The sequence below is a fragment of the Schistocerca piceifrons genome, chromosome 10, assembly GCF_021461385.2.
Source record: "Schistocerca piceifrons isolate TAMUIC-IGC-003096 chromosome 10, iqSchPice1.1, whole genome shotgun sequence".
NCBI classification, from domain to species: Eukaryota; Metazoa; Arthropoda; class Insecta; order Orthoptera; family Acrididae; genus Schistocerca; species Schistocerca piceifrons.
This window is the reverse complement of record NC_060147.1, coordinates 13,821,408-13,847,464: the sequence shown is the minus strand read 5'-3', so window position 1 is coordinate 13,847,464 and position 26,057 is coordinate 13,821,408. Positions and strand designations below refer to the sequence as shown.

Here is a 26,057-nt window from a genome sequence, read left to right as displayed (position 1 = left end):
ATTACACGAACTAAGATATGAGTTGTTGCCACACCCGCCTTATTCACCTGATATGGCTCCGTCAGACTTCCATGTCTTCCAGAAACTGAAAATTTTTCTTGGTGGGCGAAGACTGACTTCAAACGACGAATTGATAACCAGAGTTGACAACTATTTTGCAGGCCTGGAGGAAACTCATTTTCGAGATGGGATCAATGCACTGGAACACTGTTGGACCAAGTGCATTAATCTACAAGGAGACTATATTGAAAAATAAAAAAAGTTTCAGTGATGTAAGAATTATTTTTCTAATCTGTTCCAAGAACTTTTCAAACCACCCTGTAGACAATAAGTTTTTACAATGAAAAACGAACATGCTATATATATATATATATATATATATATATATATATAATTTCTTTCAGACAATTATGTCTCATCTTTATCTATGATAATGATGGAAGCCATAGAAATGAATTAAAATTTGTGCCACGACCAGGACTTGAACCTAGATCTCCTTGCTCACTAGGCAGGTATGGTTGGCATTGCTGCACGGACTACACAAGTCCAACGGCCTCCTCCACACAAACTTCATTTCATATCTTCAGCTTATTTTTTTCCCTTAAATCGTCCCCAGTGCCGGAGACCCCTGGCAATAGTGACGATTTGGGTGGAAAATAAGCTGAAGATATGAAATGAAGTTTGTTTGGGGGAGGGCGTTGGACTCACGTATGCCTAGTAAGTAAGGAAACTGGGTTCATGTCCTGGCTGTGGCACATATTTTAATTCATTTCTTCGCCTTCCATCAGAATCGTTCATATACTAATGTATATTCCACAGATCCCAAGCGAGATGATCTTCACAGATGCGAAATGAGTCAAAATAATTTTTAAATATTTTCTCATTCCAAAGGCAATAAATATTGGGTCTATTACTTTGCTTCCGTCGTTTTATAATAGATAGCAGTAGCGGCAAGTGGCGGTGCTGCTGAAATGTACGAGCATAATCAGTCGTATCCTTGTGCTGTCATCCGGACAATAAAATCTGTGTATAAGCAATTGAGGGGCGAGAAGTTGCTGTAAAACGTCTTCACCGTTGAAACCAGAACTTAGAACTTGAACAACAGTGTATGGAAGCGTCTGCCAAAAAGTGTATTTGTTGAACTGAAAGCTAAGCATACTGGAGTGTATGACGTAGCTTTCTGCTTCAGTAGTGGTGCCGATGCAGAACACAGATTTTCTATGACCTTGGAATGAAGTCAGAAATGAGCACAACCGAAGCTCTTTGCCAGCTAGATGAACGATTGAGGCTTTGTAGATGGAGCTACAGAGGCTTCTTCAAAGCAGGCGAGAGTGAAGAAGACACTTAAAGAAGCGAAGAACAACGTCAGGACGCAAATCAAAATGGTTATGCAGCTGGAATATTTCCTGAAGTGAGTACTGCTAAAAGTAGCATTTTTGGTTATTTAGGAGTCATTTTGTCAAAAACTATGAGAGAAAAAAAATGAGATTAGGCACAATTATTTTAGACAATCCACACTATATTTGCACCAAATTATAAATTTTGAAAGCTTATAGTTTAGGTATTATATGGTGTTTTGTGAGAGAAAAGCAATACAAATATGAAGGTGGTTTGCATGTATGGCAAATTTCCATGAAAAAATAGAACATGTTTGTTGCCCTTCGTGGTTGGTAAGCTTGATTATTGCAAGGATTGTATAAAGAATTTCAACAATGTGCAGCATACAGTTAATTGTTGACACCTATGTGAATTGGTCAGTGTTGACAGCGATTGAAAATGGAAATCTGAGTATTGTGCTTTTATTAAAAATCTCCATTTGAAGGGTTCGATTGCCGCACAAATCAAAACAGAATTGGATGAAGCTCGCACCGTCATTGAAGACTATTTGCTTTTGGATTAATGAATTTAAATGTCCAGTTGAGGTCAACACAGATGAAACCATTGACAACATCCATGACATGGTAATGCGAGACCGCCGAGACTGTAGACACCTCAACAGAGCGAGTACATAGTAGCATGCATGGGCAGTTGGCTGCGAAGGAGCTGTGTGCAAGGTGGGTGCCGTGATTGGTCACAGTCGACCAAAACTGCATCCGGCACAGTTTTTCAATCCAATGCCAAGGGATGCTTCATCGCAGTCTGTAAGACGTTTCGCGGCAGTTTGTGACTGTTGACGAAACCCGGAACCATCTTTACACACCAGAATCAAAAAGACAGTCAAAACAATGGACAAAGGCTGGTGAAAATGCACTGAAGAAGGCAAAAACTATTTTGTCAGCTGGTAAGGTGACGGTCACTGTTTTTTTTGGAGGGGGGGGGGGGAGGGGGGTTAACAAGGACTAATCATCATAGACTAGTTGCGAAAAGGCAGAAGTATGGCTGGAACCTGTTGTGATTAATTTCTGTTTGTTTGAAACTTGTGTTGGCTGAAAAAAAAACCAAGGTTGGCACACAAAAAGTGCTGCTTCATCAGGATAATGCACCATCCCATATACACTCATAGAAAATGAGAAACGAACGCCATGAATTCCTCGCCCCAGCAGGGGGAATTTTATGGAGACATTCTTGAGGACGTATACAACACACGATCCCACAGACAGAGCCATAAACACGTTAGTACAGCTAACAACGTCCGCGGCTCGTGGTCTTCCGGTAGCGTTCTCGCTTCCCGCGCATGGGGTCCTGGGTTCGATTCCTGGTGGGGGTAGGTATTTTATCTGCCTCGAGATGACTGGGTACTGTGTGTCTTTCATCATCTTTTCATCCTCCTTGACTCGCAAGTCGCCGTAGAACTTGTGGAGCGGCGGCCGAACCGCCCTGCGAGGGGTCTCCCGGCCACCAATGCCATACGCTCATTGTTATTATTATTATTATTATTATTACAGCCAGCAGAGCGTGCACAATGTCAGCACTAGTACCGTGTATACGCTCCTTTTGCAGCAATCCAGGCTGCAATTCTCCCACGGAAACGATCGTAGAGGTGTTGCGTGTAGTCTCGCGGAATGGCCTACCGTGCAGTTTCCACCTGGTGCCTCAGTTGAGCCAAAGTTCGTGCCGGACGTGCAGACCATTCAATGTGACATTTCATCCAGTTCCAAACATGCTCAATGGGGGACAGATTCAGGGATCATGCTGGCCACGGTGGTTGGTGTACGCCTTAAGAACACGTATTGGCACAGGATACAGGTAGCTGTGCATTGTCCTGTTGGTAAAGCACATCATCCTGCCGGTCCAGGAACGGTAGCATGATGGCTTGGATGACAGTTTCAATGTGCCGTGCAATGTTCCGTTGACGATTGCCAGAGGAGTACAGCCAGTGTAGGATATTGCTCCCCACACCGTGATGTCTGGTGTTGGACCTTTGTGCCCCCGTCGTATACACTCCTGATTTTAGCGCTCACCTGCACGATGATACACACGAGTGGCAACAAGGCAGAAGTGACTCTCATCAGTGAAGATGACACGTCTTCATTCGTCCTTCCATAAACGCCTATCGTGACACCACTGGAGGCGGGCTGAAAGATGTTGCAGTGTGAGCGGAAGATGCCCTTACAGTATACGGGACCGTAGCCCTGCTTCACGGAGCCGGTTGCAAATGGTTCTTGCTGCTACCCCTGGAGCGATGGTATCCCTAAGTTGTTGTGAAGTGACAGTACGGTCCACTACGGCACTTTGTAGAATGCGACGGTCTTGGCATGTTTCTGTGTGTCGCCGCTGTCCAGAACCAGGTCGACAGGGTGCCTGAAAAGTGTTTCCCTGATTACATAAATTGATAACTCAGGCTAGAAGTAAGATACAAATACGAAACTGGTGTCTAATTGTTTACAAACTATCAAAGTTTCGTGCATACAAAGTGCAAATCGTTCAGGCCTTGTTGCCCAATGACAGTACACGTCGATATGACTTTTGCGGTCAAAATGGTATCACGTATTGAGGACGATGATGGTTATCTCAGACGAATTGCCTTTTCCGACGAAGCGACCTTTCTCGTCAATGGAGTAGTGAATCGCCGTAATGTGCGCTTTTCGGGTTCACAACCCCCTGGCGAGGTCACGGAGTGGACCAGAGGCAGTCCAAAGGTGAACGTTTGGTGCGCGCTATTGCACGATCGAATTATCGGGCCATTCTACTTCCCTGAGGCTACCGTCACACCTGCAGTGTATCTGGACATGCTGCAACTGTATGCTGTTCCTCAGCTGCTTCAGTATCACCCCGACGTCTCGTTTCAGCAAGACGGCGCACCGCGTCATTTGGGTTTGGATGTCCGTGCCTATCTCGATATGACCTTTCCTGGGCGATGGATTGGTCGTGATGGGCCAACGGTTTGGCCTCCACGCTCTCCTGACATAACCCCATTAGACTTATTTTTACGGGGTTACGTCAAGGACGAGGTCTACCGAACACGTGTACCAGATCTCGAAACCCTGCGGCAACGGATAACCACAGTCGTCGAATCGATCCCTCCAGTGATGTTGGCTAATGTGTGGACGGAAATTGAATATCACCTAGATGTGCTACGTGCTACCGAGGGTGCTCAAGTGGAAGTTTAATGATGTGTGAAAAAAAAAACTTTGATAGTTTGTAAACAATTAGACACCAGTTTCATATTTGTATCTTACTTCTAGCCTGAGTTATCAATTTATGTAATCAGGGAAAGACTTTTCGGACACCCTGTACCTTCTGCTGACCACTGGTGACAGCACTGATGCACTATGGAGACCTTACGCCCCATGCGTAGCTCAGTTCTGCAGTACATCCACCTGGCCTCTCCAGGCCCACTACACGCCCTTTCTCAAACTCCGTCAGTTGCGCAAACGTTTCACGTACACGCTGTCGCAGCATGGTAACAATGTTGTAGACACACCAAGCTCCGTATGTCACAAGCTGCTACTGACTCTGGCGGTGACCAACTGCTGCACAGCCAGCAACATTCCACTCCCCATAACGTGGTTCCCGGTGTGTCCGCAGCACTGTGCGTTTGATCGTCGCTTCTACCGTCCACTCGTAGTGTGCAGTGTAAGTATGGCTGGTCTTATTCACTTGCGTCAGTGTGTTCGTTTTTCATTTTCCAGGGCGTATTAGCTGTAGTTCCATCTCTAGATTGACGCACAGATGAAAAAATGGTAGATATCGAAATAGACGACAGAGGGATAGAGAAACAATTAAAATCGCTCAAAAGAGGAAAGGCCGCTGGACCTGATGGGATACCAGTTCAATTTTGCACAGAGTACGCGAAGGAACTTGCCCCCCTCCTTGCAGCGGTCTACCGCAGGTCTCTAGAAGAGTGTAGCCTTCCAAAGGATTGGAAAAGGGCACAGGTCATCCCCCTTTTCAAGAAGGGACCTCGAACAGATGTGCAAAACTATAGACCTATATCTCTAACGTCGATCAGTTGTAGAATTTTGGAACTCGTATTATGTTCGAGTATAATGACTTTTCTGGAGACTAGAAATCTACTCTGTAGGAATCAGCATGGATTTTGAAAAAGACGATCGTGTGAAACCCAGCTCTCGCTATTCGTCCACGAGACTCAGAGGGTATTAGACACGGGTTCCCAGGTAGATGCCGTGTTTCTTGACTTCCACAAGGCGTTCGATACAGTTCCCCACAGTCGTTTAATGAACGAAGTAAGAGATATGGACTATCAGACCAATTGTGTGATTGGATTGAAGAATTCCTAGATAACAGAACGCAGTAAGTCATTGTCAATGGAGAGAAGTCTTCCGAAGTAAGGGTGATTTCAGGTGTGCCGCAGGGGAGTGTCGTAGGACCGTTGCTATTCACAATATACGTAAATGACCTTGTAGATGACATCGGAAGTTCACTGAGGCTTCTTGCGGATGATACTGTGGTGTATCGAGAGGTTGTAACAATGGAAAATTGTACTGAAATGCAGGAGGATCTGCAGCGAATTGACGCTTGGTGCTGGGAATGGCAATTGAATCTCAATGTAGACAAGTGTAATGTGCTGAGAATACATAGAAAGAAAGATCCCTTATCATTTAGCTACGATATAGCAGGTCAGCAACTGGAAGCAGTTAATTCCATAAATTATCTAGGAGTAGGCATTAGCAGTGATTTAAAATGGAATGAGCATATAAAGTTGATCGGCGGTAAAGCAGATGCCGGACTGAGATTCATTGGAAGAATCCTAAGGAAATGCGATCCGAAAACAAAGGAAGTAGGTTACAGTACACTTGTTCGCCCTCTGTTTGAATACTGTTCACCAGTGTGGGATCCGTACCAAATACGGTTGATAGAAGAGGTAGAGAAGATCCAACGGAGAGCAGCGCGCTTCGTTACAGGATCATTTAGTAATCGCGAAAGCATTACGGAGATGATAGATAAACTCCAGTGGAAGACTCTGAAGGAGAGACACTCAGTAGCTCGGTACGGGCTTTTGTTGAAGTTTCAAGAACATACCTTCACCGAGGAGTCAAGCAGTATATTGCTCCCTCCTACGTATATCTCGCGAAGAGACCATGAGGATAAAATCAGAGAGATTAGAGCCCACACAGAGGCATACCAACAATCCTTCTTTCCACGAACAATACGAGACTGGAATAGAAGGGAGAACCGATAGAGGTACTCGAGGTACCCTCCGCCACACACCGTCAGGTGGCTTGCGGAGAATGGATGTAGATGTAGATGTAGAAAGTGCATGAATTGGGTTTTGAATTGGCTCCTCATCCACTCTGTTCACTAGACTTAGCACAGAGTGACTTCTTCCTGTTCCCTAACTTGATACTTGGCTTGTGGGAAGAAATTTTCACCAAATGAGGAAGTGACAGTTGCCATCAACGAGTATTTTGCAGAGTTCGACGTAACCTATTTTTACAGTGGGATGAAAAAGCCGGAGGACCACCAGACCAACTGTATATCACTCAGAAGAAACTATGTTGACAATTAAGGTAAGTAGTTAATGAAAGAAAGATTTTCCTGTGGTTTTTTATCAGACTTTATCAAACCACCCTCGTAACTTCTTTGTCAAGCAAACCGCATTACAACACATGAAATATTTGAGCTAAAGACATAATTCTTTTCATAGTTCTGAAAAATATGCCATACAAATCATATGTAAAGTTTCATAAAAGTAGCATTTATATGTTTCGAGAAAGTGGTGCATAAAAAGGACTATATGTTTATACTTTAAACACGATAGCTGTTGTCTCATGTCTCCACAGCAAATTATCATACTGTGCTTATTGAATACATCTAATTGGTGCAGACACCGGACCTCGCTGCTACAACTTACGCCAGCAGTGGAAGTTCACATCAACAGCTGGTCCTAGTTCTACAACGTACTGAGGGCTACAAAACGCCGAGACTGCTCTCTTAAGGGGGAGACTAATACTCTGTTTGATGAGCTTACATTGAGAAAGCAGTAAAGCCTTAGGTTGCCATATGCTGCATCAAGTTTTGCACTTTCTTCTGGGTTGAAACTGATAATTGCACGCTGAAAAGCTTTTAACTGCTACTGCCAGAAAATGAAAGCAGGCAGTTAGTCAGAGATCCTGACATTGACCACGTGTCATCCGCCACGGTTTGTGTGTCTCCGCAGAGGCGGTCCCGACCGGTGCCTTCTCCGGGCAGAGCTCCCTGGAGCGACTGGAGCTAGCCAACAACTCCATCACCACACTGGAGGGAAGTGCGTTTGCGGGACTCTCCAGGTTGCGCTACCTCGGGCTCTCCAGGAATCGGCTGGATAAGCTCAACAGTGATGTCTTCCAAGGTACGTCCCGTTTTGTATTGTTTTCCAGTGTCTTATTGTGTCCTGCAGTGCCATGTGGTACCCTCCTCTCCTGAAGTATCCTATAATGTCCTGTAGTACCCTGTTATGCAATGTTCAGCTGTTGGTGTTCAAAAACCCTTTGCTGTCTCTGACATCACCAGCAAATCTCAAAGACTTTATTTTTTCTCCCTGATCTATAAATCGCTGTCCATATTTCTCCTTGCTTCCTATCACAGCTTACTGAATGTAGAGACTGAATAACATCAGGGTTGGCATCAAGCCTGCCTCATTTCCTTTTCAGTCACTGCTTCCCTTTCGTGTCCTGCTATCTGGTTTTCCTATTACCTGCAGACAACCATTCAGCCCCTGTATTTTATCCGTGCCACCTATAAAATTCTAAGAGTCAGCACTGAGAAAAGCTAGAAATGATATAAATGTAATTGTGGATTGTAGAAGCTATTCATATTGCTAGAGTTATATTTCTGTGCACTACTGTTTATTTGCTTTTGACAATGTTGACTGGAATACTCTCTTTCAAATTTTAAAGGTGGCAGGGGTAAAATACAGAGAGCGAAAGGCTATTTACAATTTGTACAGAAACCAGATGGTAGTTACAAGAGTTGAGGGACATGAAAGGGAAGCAGTGGTTGGGAATGGAACGAGACAGGGTTGTAGCCTCTCCCCGATGTTATTGAATCTGTATATTGAGCAAGCAGTAAAGGAAACAAAAGAAAAGTTTGGAGTAGGTATTAAAATGGACAGTGCCTTGAAAGGAGGATGTAAGATGAACATCAACAAAAGCAAAACGAGGATAATGGAATGTAGTCGAATTAAGTGGGGTGATGCTGAGGGAATTAGATTAGGAAATGAGACACTTCAAGTAGTAAAGGAGTTTTGCTATTTGGGGAGCAAAATAACTGAGGCAGGCTTTCAGCCTATCCATGACGTTATTCAGTCTCTACATTCAGCAAGTCATTGTGCGACCCTGCCGTGATGATGACAGATTCCTTGCCCAATGACTCACCGAGTCTCCATAAACATTCTACAAGAACCTCTGAATATTTGTGATGCTATTGTTTTCTGCCAAAACAAACTTAATGACAGCTCTCTACTTGCAACGCACCTCTGCTACGAATGCCGCTTTGAATGCTACGTTTAGTGCCGTCACTTGTCAGAACTTCACAAAACTACAGGGGCTGAACTGGGAATATTCCACTATGTCCCAAAAGAAATTCTGCATTTTTTTTCAACCAAAATTGGACCAGGAAAAAAAATGTGCTGCATTACTTATTGTCAACCCGGGTTCCTTGACTGTGTGCTGGTAAAGCACAGTCGGTCACTTTTGTGTTGCCATTTGTAATAACATCATGTTTTTGCAAGTGTCTTGCGATGACGATGTGGATTACTGAATAATAAAATACTCCGTACTATTTATGAAGGAGGTACTGCTGTTCATATTTTCGTAACAAACAGATTGCAAGAAAGGAAATCACACTGGTTAAAGTGCCCCAAGTGAAAAGTACAGGGTGATTCAAAAAGAATACCACAACTTTAAAAATGTGTATTTAATGAAAGAAACATAATATAACCTTCTGTTATACATCATTACAAAGAATATTTAAAAAGGTTTTTTTTCACTCAAAAACAAGTTCAGAGATGTTCAATATGGCCCCCTCCAGACACTCGAGCAATATCAACCCGATACTCCAACTCGTTCCACACTCTCTGTAGCATATCAGGCGTAACGGTTTGGATAGCTGCTGTTATTTCTCGTTTCAAATCATCAATGGTGGCTGGGAGAGGTGGCCGAAACACCATATCCTTAACATACCCCCATAAGAAAAAATCGCAGGGGGTAAGATCAGGGCTTCTTGGAGGCCAGTGATGAAGTCACAGTCTAATATAACAGTCGCGACACTCACTGCTGTAAAAGTTGTTGCCGTTTGACAGATGGAGCGACACTAGCGCTCCAAGCGGTAGGTAAGGTGAACGTCAGACGCGTCGTAAGCATAATGTTTGTTTACATCCATTTCCTACGTAATTTCCGCATTATATGAGTTATTTTCTTGCCTCCAAGGGTTTGTGTGGTATCAGAAGGCATATATGTTTCTAAAAATGATTCTAAAATAAGCGCCAGCACGGACAAAAATCATGAATAGAGTGGCAAGCTACAACACATTCGTGAAGAAACACTTGTGACATTGGACAGAATTGCAGCTTACCACGTTCATATCAAAAGAATATAAACACACAGATTCACATGTCAGAAGCACAGACATGTACCTCTACTTGCAAAAACGATCGACAGCTCGTTTATCGTTCTGTAGGCCTACTGCGTTTGTTTGTCATTTTCGCCTGTTGCCACAAGTACGACCTTCATCTTTTTATTATTCTAAGTGGGACAAGCAACTGCCAAATAGTGGGAAGAATATGCTGAAAACACTATAATGAGCTGATTACACTACATTTCACGAAAAACCAAATATTTGTATAATTTTCAAACAATCTGTCAGTGAAGAAGGTGCTGACAAAATAATGTCATCACACGAAAGAAGCAAGGGAAATTAAGTGACTAACAACAGAAGTGAACGAAATACATACCAAAGAAATCAGCAGCCCAAATGAGCCAACTTCTTCAGTTTCTTATTTGCTTTCTTGTTGTTAGAAACTACGTCTTGATTCCAATATTTCAGCCTGTAAACGAGTCTCACTTTAACAAATAACTTGATTAACAGCAGTTTCGCTCGAAGTCTAGCGATTTGCACATTCTGACACTTCACACGCTTTTGCAAGACACGAACAGCTGCACTTAATCTAACCACTTCATCGTCAAAGCAGGTCTGTGTTGACGATTCACACGAATCTGGCACTGATACATGGTGAGCTGAACCAGCTGCTTCTGTGTCATAGGACTGTTTTACTGCTTTAGATTGACTGTCGAATCTTTGTGGCAGTTTCCTCTTCATCGTCAGCTGAGGTGGCTTATTTGGAATGTCAAACAGGGTGGGTACTGCATTCCACACGAGTTTGTTGTTGTCTGCGTTCATGAACTGGTTTTGTTCGAAATGTAGCGAACAAAACCTAATATTACTATACAGGTACACTGGGTCTTTCTTCATGAGGTCTTCTCGCCTGCTATTAACAAGCCATTTTCTGCTCCTAAAACGAAACATTCATCATTTATACACATATAGTTTGCAAGTGAATCCTGACGATACAGTTTAGTAACATGATGGTTATACCTCTCAGGATCCTTAGGAAACCTAAAAAAAGACAGCTTTGGTGTCTTCTTTCTGTTGTTGGTGCAATTTATTGCGCTACAAACGTTCCCGCCAGTAAAAGCCATTGTAAAAATCAAAATAAACAACCACTATTCTCCTTCACGATCGCGCCGAACTCACAGTGTAACCTACCAGCCGCTTGGGGCGCTGCTGGCGCTGTAGGCAACAAAATCGAGGCGAAGTGTCGCGACTGTTATATTAGACTGTGATGAAGTGCTCTGTCACGGGCTGCCTGGCGGCCGATCCATCGCCTCGGGTAGTTGACGTTCAGGTAGTTACGGACAGATAAGTGCCAATGTGGTGGCGCTCCATCCTGCTGAAATATGAATGGTTGTGCTTCTTGTTCGAGCTGAGGGAACAGCCAATTCTCTAACATCTCCAGAGAGTGTGGAACGAGTTGGAGTATCGGGTTGATATTGCTCGAGTGTCTGGAGGGGGCCATATTGAACATCTCTGAACTTCTTTTTGAGTGAAAAAAAACCTTTTTAAATACTCTTTGTAATGATGTATAACAGAAGGTTATATTATGTTTCTTTCATTAAATACACATTTTTAAAGTTGTGGTATTCTTTTTGAATCACCCTGTATTTAAGCTGACAAACTCTGGGGGGTTGTAGGGGACAGCGAAACAAATATTTTCCCCTAATGTCATTTTTTGCTTTGAGGAGTATTTAAACCGGTAGAGGAAGATTTCTCTGGAGGCAAATTAATTAAACCAAGAAACACTTTTCCATTTTTTTTTTATGGCCAAGAGACAACACATTAACACGACCCAATTTCAATTACAGTAGATTTTCAAAAATGCCTCCATTGACACGTAAAAAAAGGTTACACCATCGGATCATGTTCTGTCTGACACGGGCAAAAACCCCAGGTGTATCCTGAATTGTTCCTGCTACTGCTACTATCCGGGCAACCAGATCCTCTTCTGATGCAACAGGAGTTGCGTAAACAAGGTTGCGTAGCAGATACGGCCCAATTAAACAGCCCCCAACAACACCGTCCCACACATTAACGAAGAATCGCACTTGGTGAGCGCTAGTAACTGTGGCATGTGGGTTATCCCCACTCCAAACATGCGAATTGTGCACGTTGAAGACTCAATCACGTCCGAACGTTGCTTCATCGGTAAACAACACAGAGGATTTCACACTGTTCCAGGTACCACTGCGAAAATTGTGCTCTGGGTGGATAATCAACTGGTTCCAGGTTGTGGACACGCTGTAAGTGAAATGGACGTAACAATTGCTCTTGAAGGGCTGTTCTTACATTCGTCTCATTCGTCCCCATGTTACGTTCAATTGCACGACTGCTGATTGAAGGATCCCGCTCCACATGCTGCAAGACAGCTTCCTCAAATGGCAGTGTTCTTACCACACGACGTCCCTGTCCAGGTAATCTACTAAATGACCCGGTCTCACGCAGACGTCGGTACACAGCAGCAAAGGTCGTATGATACGGGATACGACGATTAGGATATTGTTGTTGGTAAACCCGCTGTGCAGCTCGTCCGCTGTGGTGCGCTACGTAGTACGCACCAACCATATCAGTGTACTCACTCCAGGTGTATCGCTCCATTAGTAAACAGAGACAATGCACTACTACACTAGTGGACAGCAGCTGCCTACAACGGAAGAGCGTAATATGCCCTCTAACAACTGAAGATATTAATATGGCCTAGAACAACTGAAGAGCATAATACGGCCTCCACTGGTTTAAATAATCCTCATAGGTAAAAATGACATTAGGGAAAAATATTTGTTTTGATGTCCCCTACAACCTCCCAGAGTTTGTCGGTTTAAATACTTTTCACCCTGTATATACTTGTTTATAGCAAGAACATAAGTGGTCTCAGAACTTAATCCAGAAGAAAAATCATCATGAGAGGTGTGTGAGATATCTATCCTCCTTCCTATCAGTTCAATATGAAGTTAACTACTTGCTCGTTACACCTCAAAAGCAGTTTTTTGAAGTTTCTCCAAAGGAAAGCTTCCTTTTTTGACATCATACGCTTTTGGCCATCTTCACTAAGACTTTACTGGGGAAGAACTAAGGACCAATAGGGGGTTGACGGGAACTCTGTTCCGCGCTTCTACACGTAAAGTCCTTCCCACCGTGCAGTGTACATTGTCGCTCTTTTTGCAGGCGCGGACAACTTGGAGCAGCTGGACCTGTCGCAGAACTTCCTGAAGGAGGTGCCGGCCGCCGCCATAAAGGCCTTTGCCAGCCTCCGCCACCTCAACCTCTCTGCCAACACCATACAGGTGAGCAGCTGGTATATACACTACTGGCCATTAAAATTTGCTACACCACGAAGATGACGTGCTACACACGCGAAATTTAACTGACAGGAAGAAGATGCTGTGATATGCAAATCATTAGCTTCTCAGAGCATTCACACGAGGTTGGCGCCGGTGGCGACACCTACAACGTGCTGACATGAGGAAAGTTTCCAACTGATTTCTCATACACAAACAGCAGTTGACTGGCATTGCCTGGTGAAACGTTGTTGTGATGACTCGTGTAAGGAGGAGAAATGTGTACCATCACGTTTCCGACTTTGATAAAGATCGGATTGTAGCCTATCGCAATTGCGGTTTATCGTATCGCGACATTGCTGCTCGTGTTGGTCAAGATCCAATGACTGTCAGCAGAATATGGAATCAGTGGGTTCATGAGGGTAATACGGAACGCCGTGCTGGATCCCAATGGCGTCGTATCACTAGCAGTCGAGATGACAGGCACCTTGTCCGCACAGCTGTAACGGATCATGCAGCCACGTCTCGATCTCTGAGTCAACATGATGGGGACATTTGCAAGACAACAGCCATCTGCACGAACAGTTCAATGACAATTGCATCAGCGTGGACTATCAGCTCGGAGACCACGGCTGCGGTTACCCTTGACACTGCATCACAGACAAGAGTGCCTGCGATGGTGTACTCGACGACGAACCTGGGTGCACGAATGGCAAAACTTCATGTTTACGGATGAATCCAGGTTCTGCTTACAGCATCATGATGGTCGCATCCGTGTTTGGCAACATCGCGGTGAATGCACATTGGAAGCATGTATTCGTCATAGCCATACTGGCATATCACCCGGCATGATGGTATGGGGTGCCATTGGTTACACGTCTCGGTCACCTCTTGTTCGCATTGACGGCACTTGAAACAGTGGATGTTACATTTCAGATGTGTTACGACCCGTGGCTCTACCCTGCATTCGATCCCTGCGAAACCCTACATTTCAGCACGATAATGCACGAACGCATGTTGCAGGTCCTGTACGGGCCTTTCTGGATACAGGAAATGTTCGACTGCTGCCCTGGCCAGCACATTCTCCAGATCCCTCATCAACTGAAAACATCTGGTCAATGGTGGTGGAGCAACTGGCTCGTCACAATACGCCAGTCACTACTCTTGATGAACTGTGGTATCGTGTTGAAGCTGCATGGACAGCTGTACCTGTACACGCCATCCAAGCTCTGTTTGACTGAATGCCCAGGTGTATCAAGGCAGTTATTACGGCCAGAGGTGGTTGTTCTGGGTACTGATTTCTCAGGGTCTATGCACCCGAATTGCATGAAAATGTAATCACATGTCAGTTCTAGTATAATATATTTGTCCAACGAATACCCATTTATCATCTGCATTTCTTCTTGGTGTAGCAATTTTAAAGGCCAGTAGTGTAATTATGCTGAGTGAAGTGACTTTGCACCATGTAGACACATTCCACTTCACAACGGTGGGAATAGTTCCCGGGTGGAGATGTATAAGCGTTTCAAAAAGTCATTTCACTTCACAAGACCACACATCAATGACCACTGAGCCTCTGCGAGACTGCATGCCGCCTGGTGGCAGTGCAGCATTGTGATGTGGTGTGGATGGTATACAAGAGCAGCAGAGATGAATGGTGGTGTCATTCTAGTGACGATGCAGATGCAAATGGTGAAATTCTTGGCACGAGCCATTCTGACAAGGAAAGATTATGGCAAAGCACCTACATAGGGACCATCCCCTTTAGCTGAGTGGTCAGAAAGTCTGACTGCCATGAAACAGGTCCAGGTTCGATTTCCAGCTGAGTCACAGATTTTTGCCACTCGGGGATTGGTGTTGTGTTTTATCATCACTATTTTGTCATCATCGACACGTGTGTCACACGACGTGGCATTGACTGAAAAGATTTGCACCTCGACAGCCAAATTTCCTCATATGGGGACTCCCAGCCATCGGTATCCACAATCATTTCATTTCATCTAGGAACTAGCATCTCGGAAATGGTGTAGTGGATCTTGAGCACCTACGGAAAGTGGTTGAAATATGGTGAAACCACGAACAGCTGACAAAGTGTCGGACACACGTGCCTCATCGGGAAACGTTGAGCTCAGAATTTTGTTTTCCTCAGTGAAGGAATATAGCTGATGATCTGTGGGAGATCTGTTGACAGAGAATAGTGCTGGCACACCCATAAGTGTTCTGGAGCACACCCTTCAGCACATACAGTTGAACATTGGGCTCCACAAAAGATAATCCCATTGTGTTCCAATGGTGACACAGTGGAATCATTGGGCACAGGATCAATGAGAGAATTGCGAATCAATGGAAAGATATCACCTGATAGGATGAATCACATTTCTTCTTACTTCCGGTCAATGGTCATGTCTGGATATGCTTGTACAGTGTCTGTAAAACTGGATTGACTTCGCTATTAGCAGAGGACATCAAAGTTCCACTTGAACTTGCACAAATAAAAATGCCCTCCATAGAAGTGAATAAAACCCAAGAGAAATAATATTCTTACATGTTCTGACTGCCCTTTGGAACTATTCATCGCAGACATGGAAATCCTGTTGGCATCTCAAAACATCTACCATACATTATTGTGGTCCAGCAACGTTATTTGTTACAGATGACAATAACAAAACAATGGAACTGCTGCTACTCAAAGCTCCTGAAGCAAACTTATCTTCCATAATCTGACACAGAAACACGTTGCTGAACCTCGTACAACATGAATAAGGATAATCATCGAACTGTAAGTGAGCTGGGGGCATAAAATCATTTCCATTATTTTTACCCCTGACATCAGTAAAAAGCTTTACATTTGAAAAACCATACTTCATTTAATTAAAATGATGAAAAGTCCTTAACAGAAAACAATATTTGTGATGATCTGTTGATTTAGCAATTATAATTGGATCCTAAGAATACAAAGATTTTACACTGAACAGTCATGATTCATGTTGAGCCCTAATAACAATCATAGCAAGACTCCATAACACAGATTAGAAAACCATATATCTCATTCACCTTTTGGTGAATGTGATACCGGCTTGTGATATCCATTCATGAATCGGAAACAACCCTTAAACAAAATAGGACCTACCCCACATTAATCATAATGGTGAGTACCACTCTGCTACTAATTTGATAACATTGCCTAAGCAACCACACTGTTGCAATACACCTCACCAAGTCGTAAAACAAAGAAACACTTCACTTTGTGTTCTGGAGTTGGTGTACAGAGAGTATTCCATATGAGTAGATAGTGTCGGAAGTTCCGTGCGGCTTTTTGGAGATGATGCTGTAGTATACAGAGAAGTTGCAGCATTAGAAAATTGCAGCCAAATGCAGGAAGATCTGCAGCGAATAGGCACTTGGTGCAGGGAGTGGGAACTGACCATTAACATAGACAAATGTAATGTATTGCTAATACACAGAAAGAAGGATCCTTTATTGTATGAAAAAATGGAAATGCCACATGACTAGGGCCTCCCGTCGGGTAGACCGTTCGCCTGGTGCAAGTCTTTCGAGTTGACGCCACTTCGGCGACTTGCATGTGGATGGGGATGAAATGATGAGAAAGACACACAACACCCAGTTATCATGAGGCAGAGAAAATCCCTGGCCCCACTGGGAATCGAACCCGGGACCCCGCGCGCGGGAAGTGACAATGCTACCACAAGACCACGAGCTGCGGACATTGTATGATTATATGATAGCGGAACAAACACTGGTAGCAGTTACTTCTGTAAAATATCTGGGAGTATGCGTACAGAATGATTTGAAGTGGGGTGATCATATAAAATTAATTGTTGGTAAGATGGGTGCTAGGTTGAGATTCATTGAGAGAGTCCTTAGAAAATGTAGTCCATCAACAAAGGAGGTGGCTCACGAAACAGTCGTTCGACCTATACTTGACTATTGCTCATCAGTGTGGGATCCGTATCAGGTCAGGTTGACGGAGGAGACAGAGAAGATCCAAAGAAGAGCGGCGCATTTTATCACATGGTTATTTGGTAACCGTGACAGCGTTACAGATATGTTTAGCAAACTCGAGTGGCAGACTCTGCAAGAGAGGCGCTCTGCATCGCGGTGTAGCTTGCTGTCCAGGTTTCGAGAGGGTGCGTTTCTGGATGAGGTATCGAATATATTGCTTCCCCGTATTTATACCTCCCGAGGAGATCACAAATGTAAAATTAGAGAGATTTGAGCGCGCACGGAGGCTTTCCAGCAGTCGTACTTCCCGCGAACCATACGCGACTGGAACAGGAAAGTGAGGTAATGACAGTGGCACGTAAAGTGCCCTCCGCCACACACCGTTGGGTGGCTTGCGGAGTATAAATGTAGATGTAGATTCTCAATACCAGTAGCACTGCATGTGTACAAACCATTTTAAATTATTGCTATTAATCTTTCTTAGTGTAATTCAATGCAGTCTCTTTCAAAAGCACACCATATCATGCACGAGCTAAACGCATTTTTGCTCCAGAGCAATCTGTATGGAATAGCCACAGAGCCTGTTGCTGAGGTGGTAAAAGTCACTGGATGCGCATACACAGATGGCAGTAGTATCATGTACACAGCGAATAAAAGGGCAGTGCTTTGGCGGAGATGTCATTTGTACTCGGGTGATTCACATCAAAAGGATTCGTGGTTATTGCCACACGATGGGAATTAACAGACTTTAAATGCAGAATGGTAGTTAGAGATTTACGTATGGGACATTCTGCTTTGGAAATCATTAGAGAGATGAATAGTCTGAGATCTACAGTGCCAAGAGCGTGCTGAGAATACCAGATTTCAGGCATTACCTCTAACCACAGACAATCCAGGCCAACAGCCTTCACTTAACGACCGAGAGCAGCAGCAGCATTCGCATATAGTTGTCAGTGCTAACAGACAAGCAACAGTGCATCAAGTAATTGCCGGAATCAGTGTGAGATGTATGATGAATGCATCTGTTAGGACAGTACAGTGAAATCTGACATCAACAGGCTATGGCAGCAGATGACTGAAGCAAGTGGCTTTTTTAACAGCATGACATCGAACCTTCCTGGCAGATTAAAACGGTGTGCCAGACCGAGACTCGAACTCGGGACCTTTGCCTTTCGTGGGCAAGTGCTCTACCATCTGAGCTACCCAAGCACAACTCACGCCCCGTCCGCACAGCTTCACTTCTGCCAGTACCTCGTCTCCTACCTTCCAAACTGCACAGAAGCTCTCCTCCGAACCTTGCAGAACTAGCACTCCTGAAAGAAAGGATATTGCGGAGACATGGCTTAGCCACAGCCTTGGGGGATGTTTCCAGAATGAGATTTTCACTCTGCAGCAGAGTGTGCACTGATATGAAACTTCCTGGCAGATTAAAACAGTGTACCGGACCGAGACTCGAATCTGCCAGGAAGTTTCATATCAGCGCTCACTCTGCTGCAGAGTGAGAATCTTATTCTGGAAGCACGACATCACCTGCAGTGCCTCTCCTGGGCTCGTGACCGTATCGGCTGGATCATAGACCGTTGGAAAACCATGGCTCGGTCACATGAGTCCCGGTTTCAGTTGGTAAGAGTTGACGGTAGGGTTTGAGTGTGGTGCAGGTCCTACAAAGCCGTGGAGCTGAGTTGTAAATGAGGCACTGTGCAAGCTGATGGTGCTCCGTGATGGTGTGGGCTGGGTTCACACAGAATGGACTGGGTCTTCTTGTCCAACTGAATTGATCATTGACTGGAAATAGTTACGTTCGGCTACTCGGAGACCATTTGCAGCCATTTGTGAACTTCACATTCCCAAATGACAGCCGAATTTTTGTGTGTGACAATGCGTCGTGTCACCGGCCCACAATTGTTCACGATCGGTTTGATGAACATTCTGGACAGTTTGGGCAAATTATTTGGCTACCCAGATCACCATTTATACCATTTAACATTTATGGCACATAATCGACAGGTCAGTTTGTACACAATATCCTGCACTGGCAATACTTCCACAATTACGGACAGCTGTAGAGGTAATGTGGCGCAATATTTTTGCAATGGGCTTCTAATGACTTGTTGAGTCTATGCCACATTGAACTGCTGCACTGTGTCAGGAATGAGGAGGTCCAACATGATACCAGGAGGTGTCCCATGACCCTTGTCACCCCACTGTATATGGCAGGTACAGAATTGTGAGGGTGGTTTGATAAGTCTGGGAAAAAAACAAGAAAAAATGTTTGTTTCAAACTCTGCAAAATAGTCATTGACTGCAATTATCACTTCCTCATTTGATTAAATATTCTTCCCAGCAATTGAGTGAGGTAACATAGTGGTTATCACACTGGACTCACATTTGGGAGGATGACAATTCAAACCCTCATCTGGCCATCCTGATTTAGGTTTTCCACGATTTCCCTTAACTGCTTTATGCAAATGCCAGGATGGTTCATTTGAAAGGTCAGGGCCAATTTTCTTCTCCATCCTTCCCTAATGCGAGCTTACACTCCATATTTCACAACCTCGTTGTCGACGGAACGTTACGTGCTACTATCCTCCTCCTCCTTTAACAGCAAGCCAAAGTCTCGAGGTAGGGAACAGGAAAATGTCACTTGGAGCTAAGTCTGGTGATTAGGATGGATGAGGAACCGATTCAAAGCCCAATTCTTGCACTTTCTCCATTGTTATCGCCAACTTTCACCATTTTTATCACCAACATGAGAGAGGGTGCATTAATCTGGTGAAAGAGCACTTTTCTGTGAGCCGGCCTTAATTTTTTTGAGCCAGTGCAAGTTTCAAACAATTGAACAAGGAAGCATAATATGGTCTATTTATTGTTCTGTCTTTTCCCAAGTAATCTGTGGTGATTATTCCTCAGGAATGCAAACAAACAGTGGCCATAATCTTACCAGCTGACAAATTGCCTTCTTTGGTGCACTTTCATTTGCCTCTGTACATTGTTTCAACTGCTGATTTGGCTTTTCTGTGTAATGATGGATCCAGGTTTCATCAACTGTCACAAATTGACACAAAAAGTCTTGTGGATTACGATTCCACATTGCCAGAAATTATGCTCGATCAGCTTTTGGGCAACACTGAGCAATTGTGGCATCTACCTCACACACAGCTTCTTCGTAGCACATTCTCCGTGCAGGATATTATGCACTCACATACAGTCTCAGCAATGTCACCAATTTTTATTTGGCAGTCTTGCAGTAGCACGTCATTAGTTTTGTCAATGGTTTCAATTGTGGTGACCTGTCAACTGGACAGCCGGAACACTTTGTCTTTGTTGCTTGTCCGAACACATTTAAAATCAGACTGCTGTCAACAATGAACTGTATGCCGTACAGTGTTAGAATTCTTTATATGAGAGAGTGGAAATGTAACAAAAATTTTCCAGTCTTTCATGCAAATTTACCAGACTTGTAAACCATCCTCATATAACAGACACCTATCATGCTATCGACCAGGCCAATGCTGCACAATACAAGCACTGTAGTTGGCCAGTGGAGGCAGTATTATTCTATGGGGGGGGGGGGGGGGGAGGGATTCCCCTGGGCTTCCATGGGATCTGTGGTAGTAATCGAATGCACCTCGATAGCTGTTGATTCTGTGAACATTACTGTGGACCACCTGCATCTGTTCATACCTGAAGATTTCCTTGATGGCAATGGCATTTTCCAGCAGGATAAAAGCCCATGTCACTAGGCCAGAAATTTCCTAAGTGGTTTGAGAAGCATAATAGTGCAGCCACTGACAAGCAAATTCACGTATGGAACACATCTGTGATGCTGTTGTGTGCCAGCTTCATAACCACAAACCAGCGGCCTGTGATTTGGAGGAATGCATGATATGTGCATAGACATCTGGTACTAGGGCTATTGATAAAATATTGATATAGTGATATTTTTTCCAAAAAGTACCGATATATATTGGTGATATTCTTTCCAAAAATAAATTGGCATCAAAATGGCAATATCGAGTGCTGATAATTTTATTTTTTTATATTATATTTTTCTCAATTTTTTTAAAATTGTGGTAGTACATAATTTTACTTTCACTGTGTGAGGAAGTCTTACTACTTTTTGAGTTTTCGTCAGGCCCAGTCTTTCTCTTTGACAGTGTGAAGTAAGTGTAGGTGGGACAAAAGAAAAAGTCTGATTGCACGGGTGGGTAGTGATGTGAATGGAATAACAAGATTTCTGATGTGAAGAAATAGCCCACCAGTTGTGTTAAAAAATAATTTTTAACGCAATTAGTGTGCTATTTCTTCACATCGGCATTCTTCAGAAACAGTTGCTGAAAGTGATAAACAAAAATCTAAATGACAACTACACTGGTTTGTGGTGGACAGAAACATGAGAGGAAATGCTGAAGTAGTCGGCACTCGGTGCTTCCAACAAAAACTGCAGCGTTTAGCTCTGCCATGCAGTTTTGACACTACAACTGCTAGTTTGCTGATGTTGAAAAAATAGGAAAGGTAACATGAAGTGTTCTGGACAAATCTGAAATGTGACAAAAGCGAATGATACACCCATTGGACACCTTTCATTGTGCCACTCACATGCAGTTACCAATGTTAGCAAAGTGCTTATCACCAAATGTAAACATGCTTCATTTTCCTTTAAATTCTTGCTACAAGGGGGAGAGGCAGACTGCTAGCTTGTTGATGTGCAGAATATCTGATAATAAATTAGTACTTAAACATAAAGCTCTAAGATTGGCAACATATTTACAATGTGCAACTGATATTATCTCCATCGATGCAGCGATACCTTTTTTTCACAGATTGAGAGCTGACAATGATATTTTTTAATATCAGTATATTGGATTTTCGATATTTTTAAAAATATCAACAGTCCTCTTTGGTACTACGTAGCTCCACAAACTACCTAGGACTTGTGTAATCCAAGCCACACAGGACTGCTGCCGTATTGCATTCTGAATATGGACCAACATGTTATTAAGCAAGTGGTGACAATGTTTTTAGTCATCAGCATATCTTCTACATGAATGAAGATAGGATCATATGGGGTAACAAGCGATATTTGTAACTGGTTTGAGAATTTCTTGATACGGAGGACACAACACACTATCTTAGAGGGTGAGTCATTGACAGATTCAGAAGTAACTTTGTGTGCCCAACGAAGTGTAATGGGACCCTTGCTTACTATTGTTGTTGTATCTGGATGTCTCAAACCTTTTGGATCAAACTGGAACAAATTATATTGGGATATGGAACTAATGATCAGAAATGCATGTGTATTCTGTTAGAGATGAACACAGCATACACCGCATAACAACAATGTGGTTCTTTGTAATTGTTCAGTGTAACAACTGTAAGTCTTAATGGATGCACGACAACTGCACATGTACACTTTCTCAAAGATTCCTGGTATCTGTTGCACCTGGAGATGGGCAGCTTGTACCCTAGCAAGCAGGTCTTCTTCTGAAGTTCATCTGTTTCTATGCAGGTTTCATACACCAACATCTTGGAGTAACCCCAGAGGAAAAAGTCCAGAGGTGTGAGGCCTAGCAGTTGTGCTAGCTATGGGACAGGACCTCCCCTCCCTATCCAATGATTGGGGGGTACATGTTGTTTAGGTGCTTGCACACATTAATATTGAAGTTGGCAGCATTGTGTTGAAACCACATGTTTTTGCAGACAAAAAGTGGTACAGTATTCAAGAACTGTGCCAGTACATCACACAGGTACACCAGGTAATGTCGACCAGTGAAACAGAGAGACAGTAATGGTTGCCCACATCTTGAGAGGATCAATTTCTGGTGGCCGCCAATGTGAGTGGCATTGGGATTGTCCTCACTCTGGACATGACCATTGCAGCTGTTGAAAATACCTCCCTGGGTGAATAAGACCTCATACATTAACAATAAAAACTGTACAATGTCTGGCACTGCAGCAGAAGTGAACTTGGGGCTCAAAATCTGATGGTCCCAGTGCCTGCACACATTGTATACGTAACACCTGTTCCACCGGTACTCTCCATACCGTATGCTTTGAAATGTGCATTTCATGGGCAAGTTGGCGGGTGCTTATTGCTGTGTGGTTTGCCACACGATCCAACACCCATCTCCTCAAAGTTCGGTGTTCAGGTACGTCTCTGACGGGAGCCTTCACCAGCTCTCTGTGGCAGAATGACCCTCATCTGTCATAAGTTGGTATCCGTGGAGATAAACTTCTTCCAGTTAGAATGATGCCTGTCGGAAAAGTGTTCTCTGTACATTCGTGCTGCTTTACAGCGGTTTAAATGCGTGTCTGCCAATTCTCATGATGAGTAACATTCTACCTTTGACCGTGTGTCATGCACTGTACTCAGTAATGCACCTCTCTGTGGACACATCACAAGCTGTCTGATGCAATGGACAAATGACACCAGGGATAATGGTGTGCATGCAGCACAGGTTAATGCACTGGTGTGTTGCACACGGTCATCACATGACTGGCAGCCAGAGGTGTATGCCAGTTATGCCCGCTGCCTGTTTCAGTAAACACAGACACCTGGGATCCCTGCAAGAGTGTGACAGAATTGCGTGTGCCACTGCAGTACACATGATGAAACTAGTGATTGTTGCTTTGAACAATTACTGTGAGCTACACTGTTAATACGTGGTGTATGCTGTGTATGTTCATAACACAATAAATATGCATTTCTGACCATTTGTTCCCTGTACCAATATTATCAGTTGGGGACCCACTATCACCTGTTTCAATTTGACCCAACAAGTTTGAGACGCCCTGTATCAATGACCTCGTCACCAATCTAATTCAGATTTTTCGCAGCAATGAAATCCTGTGTGAAAAAGGCTGCTCGAACAGTCAGTCACATTTTGATATGATCTGAAAGTGGTACAAAGATTGGAATCTCATTTTAAATGTTCAGAAATGTAAAATTGTGCTACTTCACCAGACAAAACGAGATAGTATGTAAATGTTGTGTGGCACTGTCGGCTCTGATATCTCACGGGGCAGGTTGAGCGGCCTGTCGGAAAGTCTGTTCTTTCGCTGCACACACTGGCCCTTTCCGTGCAAATATGTAAGAGGTGTGTTGTATGAGTATATTTTGTGTTGAAATGCAGTAGGGTGGCGTAGCTCATCTTCAATCAGAAATATTCTCAATAATTAGTAATAAAATGATATTTGTCAAATATGAAGAAATACTTGACGTAAATGATGCTTCTTCTTGTGAAATGTCCAGCACAATTAGATGTTAGAAATTATTACAAGTCCTCTAAATTTGAAATTATTAGGAGTCCTCTAAAATATTAAACTCCCGTCACTGTGCCTCCGAATGAGGCCTACACGGAGTCCGAACCTGGCCTACGATCTCTACAGAGCCTAAGTCTCGGAGACAATGGACGAACGTCGAAGCTTGTAGACTCGGTGGTAACTGAATACTATACGCGACTTGGCGCACTGAAGAGAATTTTCCACCGTAGCTCAGTGTTCCGGCGATTGACGAGGTAGTAACTGACCACTGTCCACACGTGTGATGCGTACGGATTGGCAGCTACGGCCCCTGGCAGACCTCGATATAGTTTGTACTCCCGACCCGTACAGCTGCCGTGCAAAGAGCATTTTGAGCGTGGCTTATCGATTGTGGTGCGGTACTCTCTGGAGTTGTGAGCACCGTCATCACATTTTGTAGAGCATATTTGGGTGTAATGGATGTGAGTACAGTCTAGTATTGGGTTTGTTAGGATGAAGGGAAGGGAGAAGGTAAAACCCAATCCCAGTACACAAGCCACTGCTCACACCGCTGAGGTGCCCGCCAAGCATAAAGTCCCCATCTGACGGACGGATCAGCATCGACAGTGTCACGGAGAGGTTCCGGCACTTTACACTCCTGCACTTTGCCGTAAAGACGAAGTGAAAGCAGCGAACAGTATGTGGTGTTCCCAGGCAGTTACCTGTCTGAATACTAGTCACCCCAGCATTGCTTGACTTGGGCGGTCTGACAAGACCTGATGTATCCGATGAGGCAGGGCAATTAACTGGAATGTCAGATTATGATGAACAAAACAGTTTTCATTTGCAGCATTTTCATTTGGAATAAATCTATTGGCCACAGTCAATATTAGATTTACGAAAAGTGCAATGAGTTACATGGAAATACATCACAGGATCCATTTCAGTAGAGCAGTTGCCCAGAAAAGGCAAAGGTTCCGGGCTCAAGTCCAAGTCCGTTCTTTACGGCAGAGGGCAGGAAGGGGTGGCGGTGTAGAGTGGCGACCACCAATGTACGCGTATATGGTCGGTTTGCTATATTCCACCACATAATTGAATGTTGTTATTTTTCACGGTAATTATTGAATGATCATTTTACTATTTGTTACAATAGAGAATATTTTGTAATTAGTTATTGTAGTCATTAAAATGAGGCCACATGCACAAAGTATGTTTTGAAAATGGGTACATGAATCTTGCATCTAAAATCATTTAAAAATCATCTAAGAGCATTACCACATAAAAAACTCCAGAAAAAATTCAGGTCTGAAAGGTTAAAAACTGGTGGGGCATATACATCATATTTGGGTCATAATAGAGGGCTTTTTAATTTTTTGTATTCTTTATTTCCAATCATTCTTTTAATTGTTATTCATTTTTTCCTAGACTTTTGTTCTTTTCTTATTACTATTGTTTTTATTGTATCATGCTGCAAAACATTCATAAATTTCTAAAATTGTTGCTGTTGACATGTTGTGCAAGGTGAGCTTATATAACCTATTGTAGACAGCTACTGGAACATGTCATATAATTTGAAAATTT

At 43.5% G+C, this 26,057-nt stretch overlaps 1 protein-coding gene across 1 annotated transcript in view; it reads left to right on the top strand.

The window, feature by feature from the left end:
- The window catches only part of LOC124719034 (chondroadherin-like protein), a 174,832-nt gene that overhangs the window by 54,243 nt on the left and 94,532 nt on the right, over positions 1–26,057 (top strand). Inside the window, exons 4-5 of the mRNA XM_047244702.1 lie at positions 7,562–7,732; positions 13,159–13,277. Coding sequence (XP_047100658.1) covers positions 7,562–7,732; positions 13,159–13,277 — 290 coding nt within the window. The remainder of the gene's footprint in view (positions 1–7,561; positions 7,733–13,158; positions 13,278–26,057) is intronic.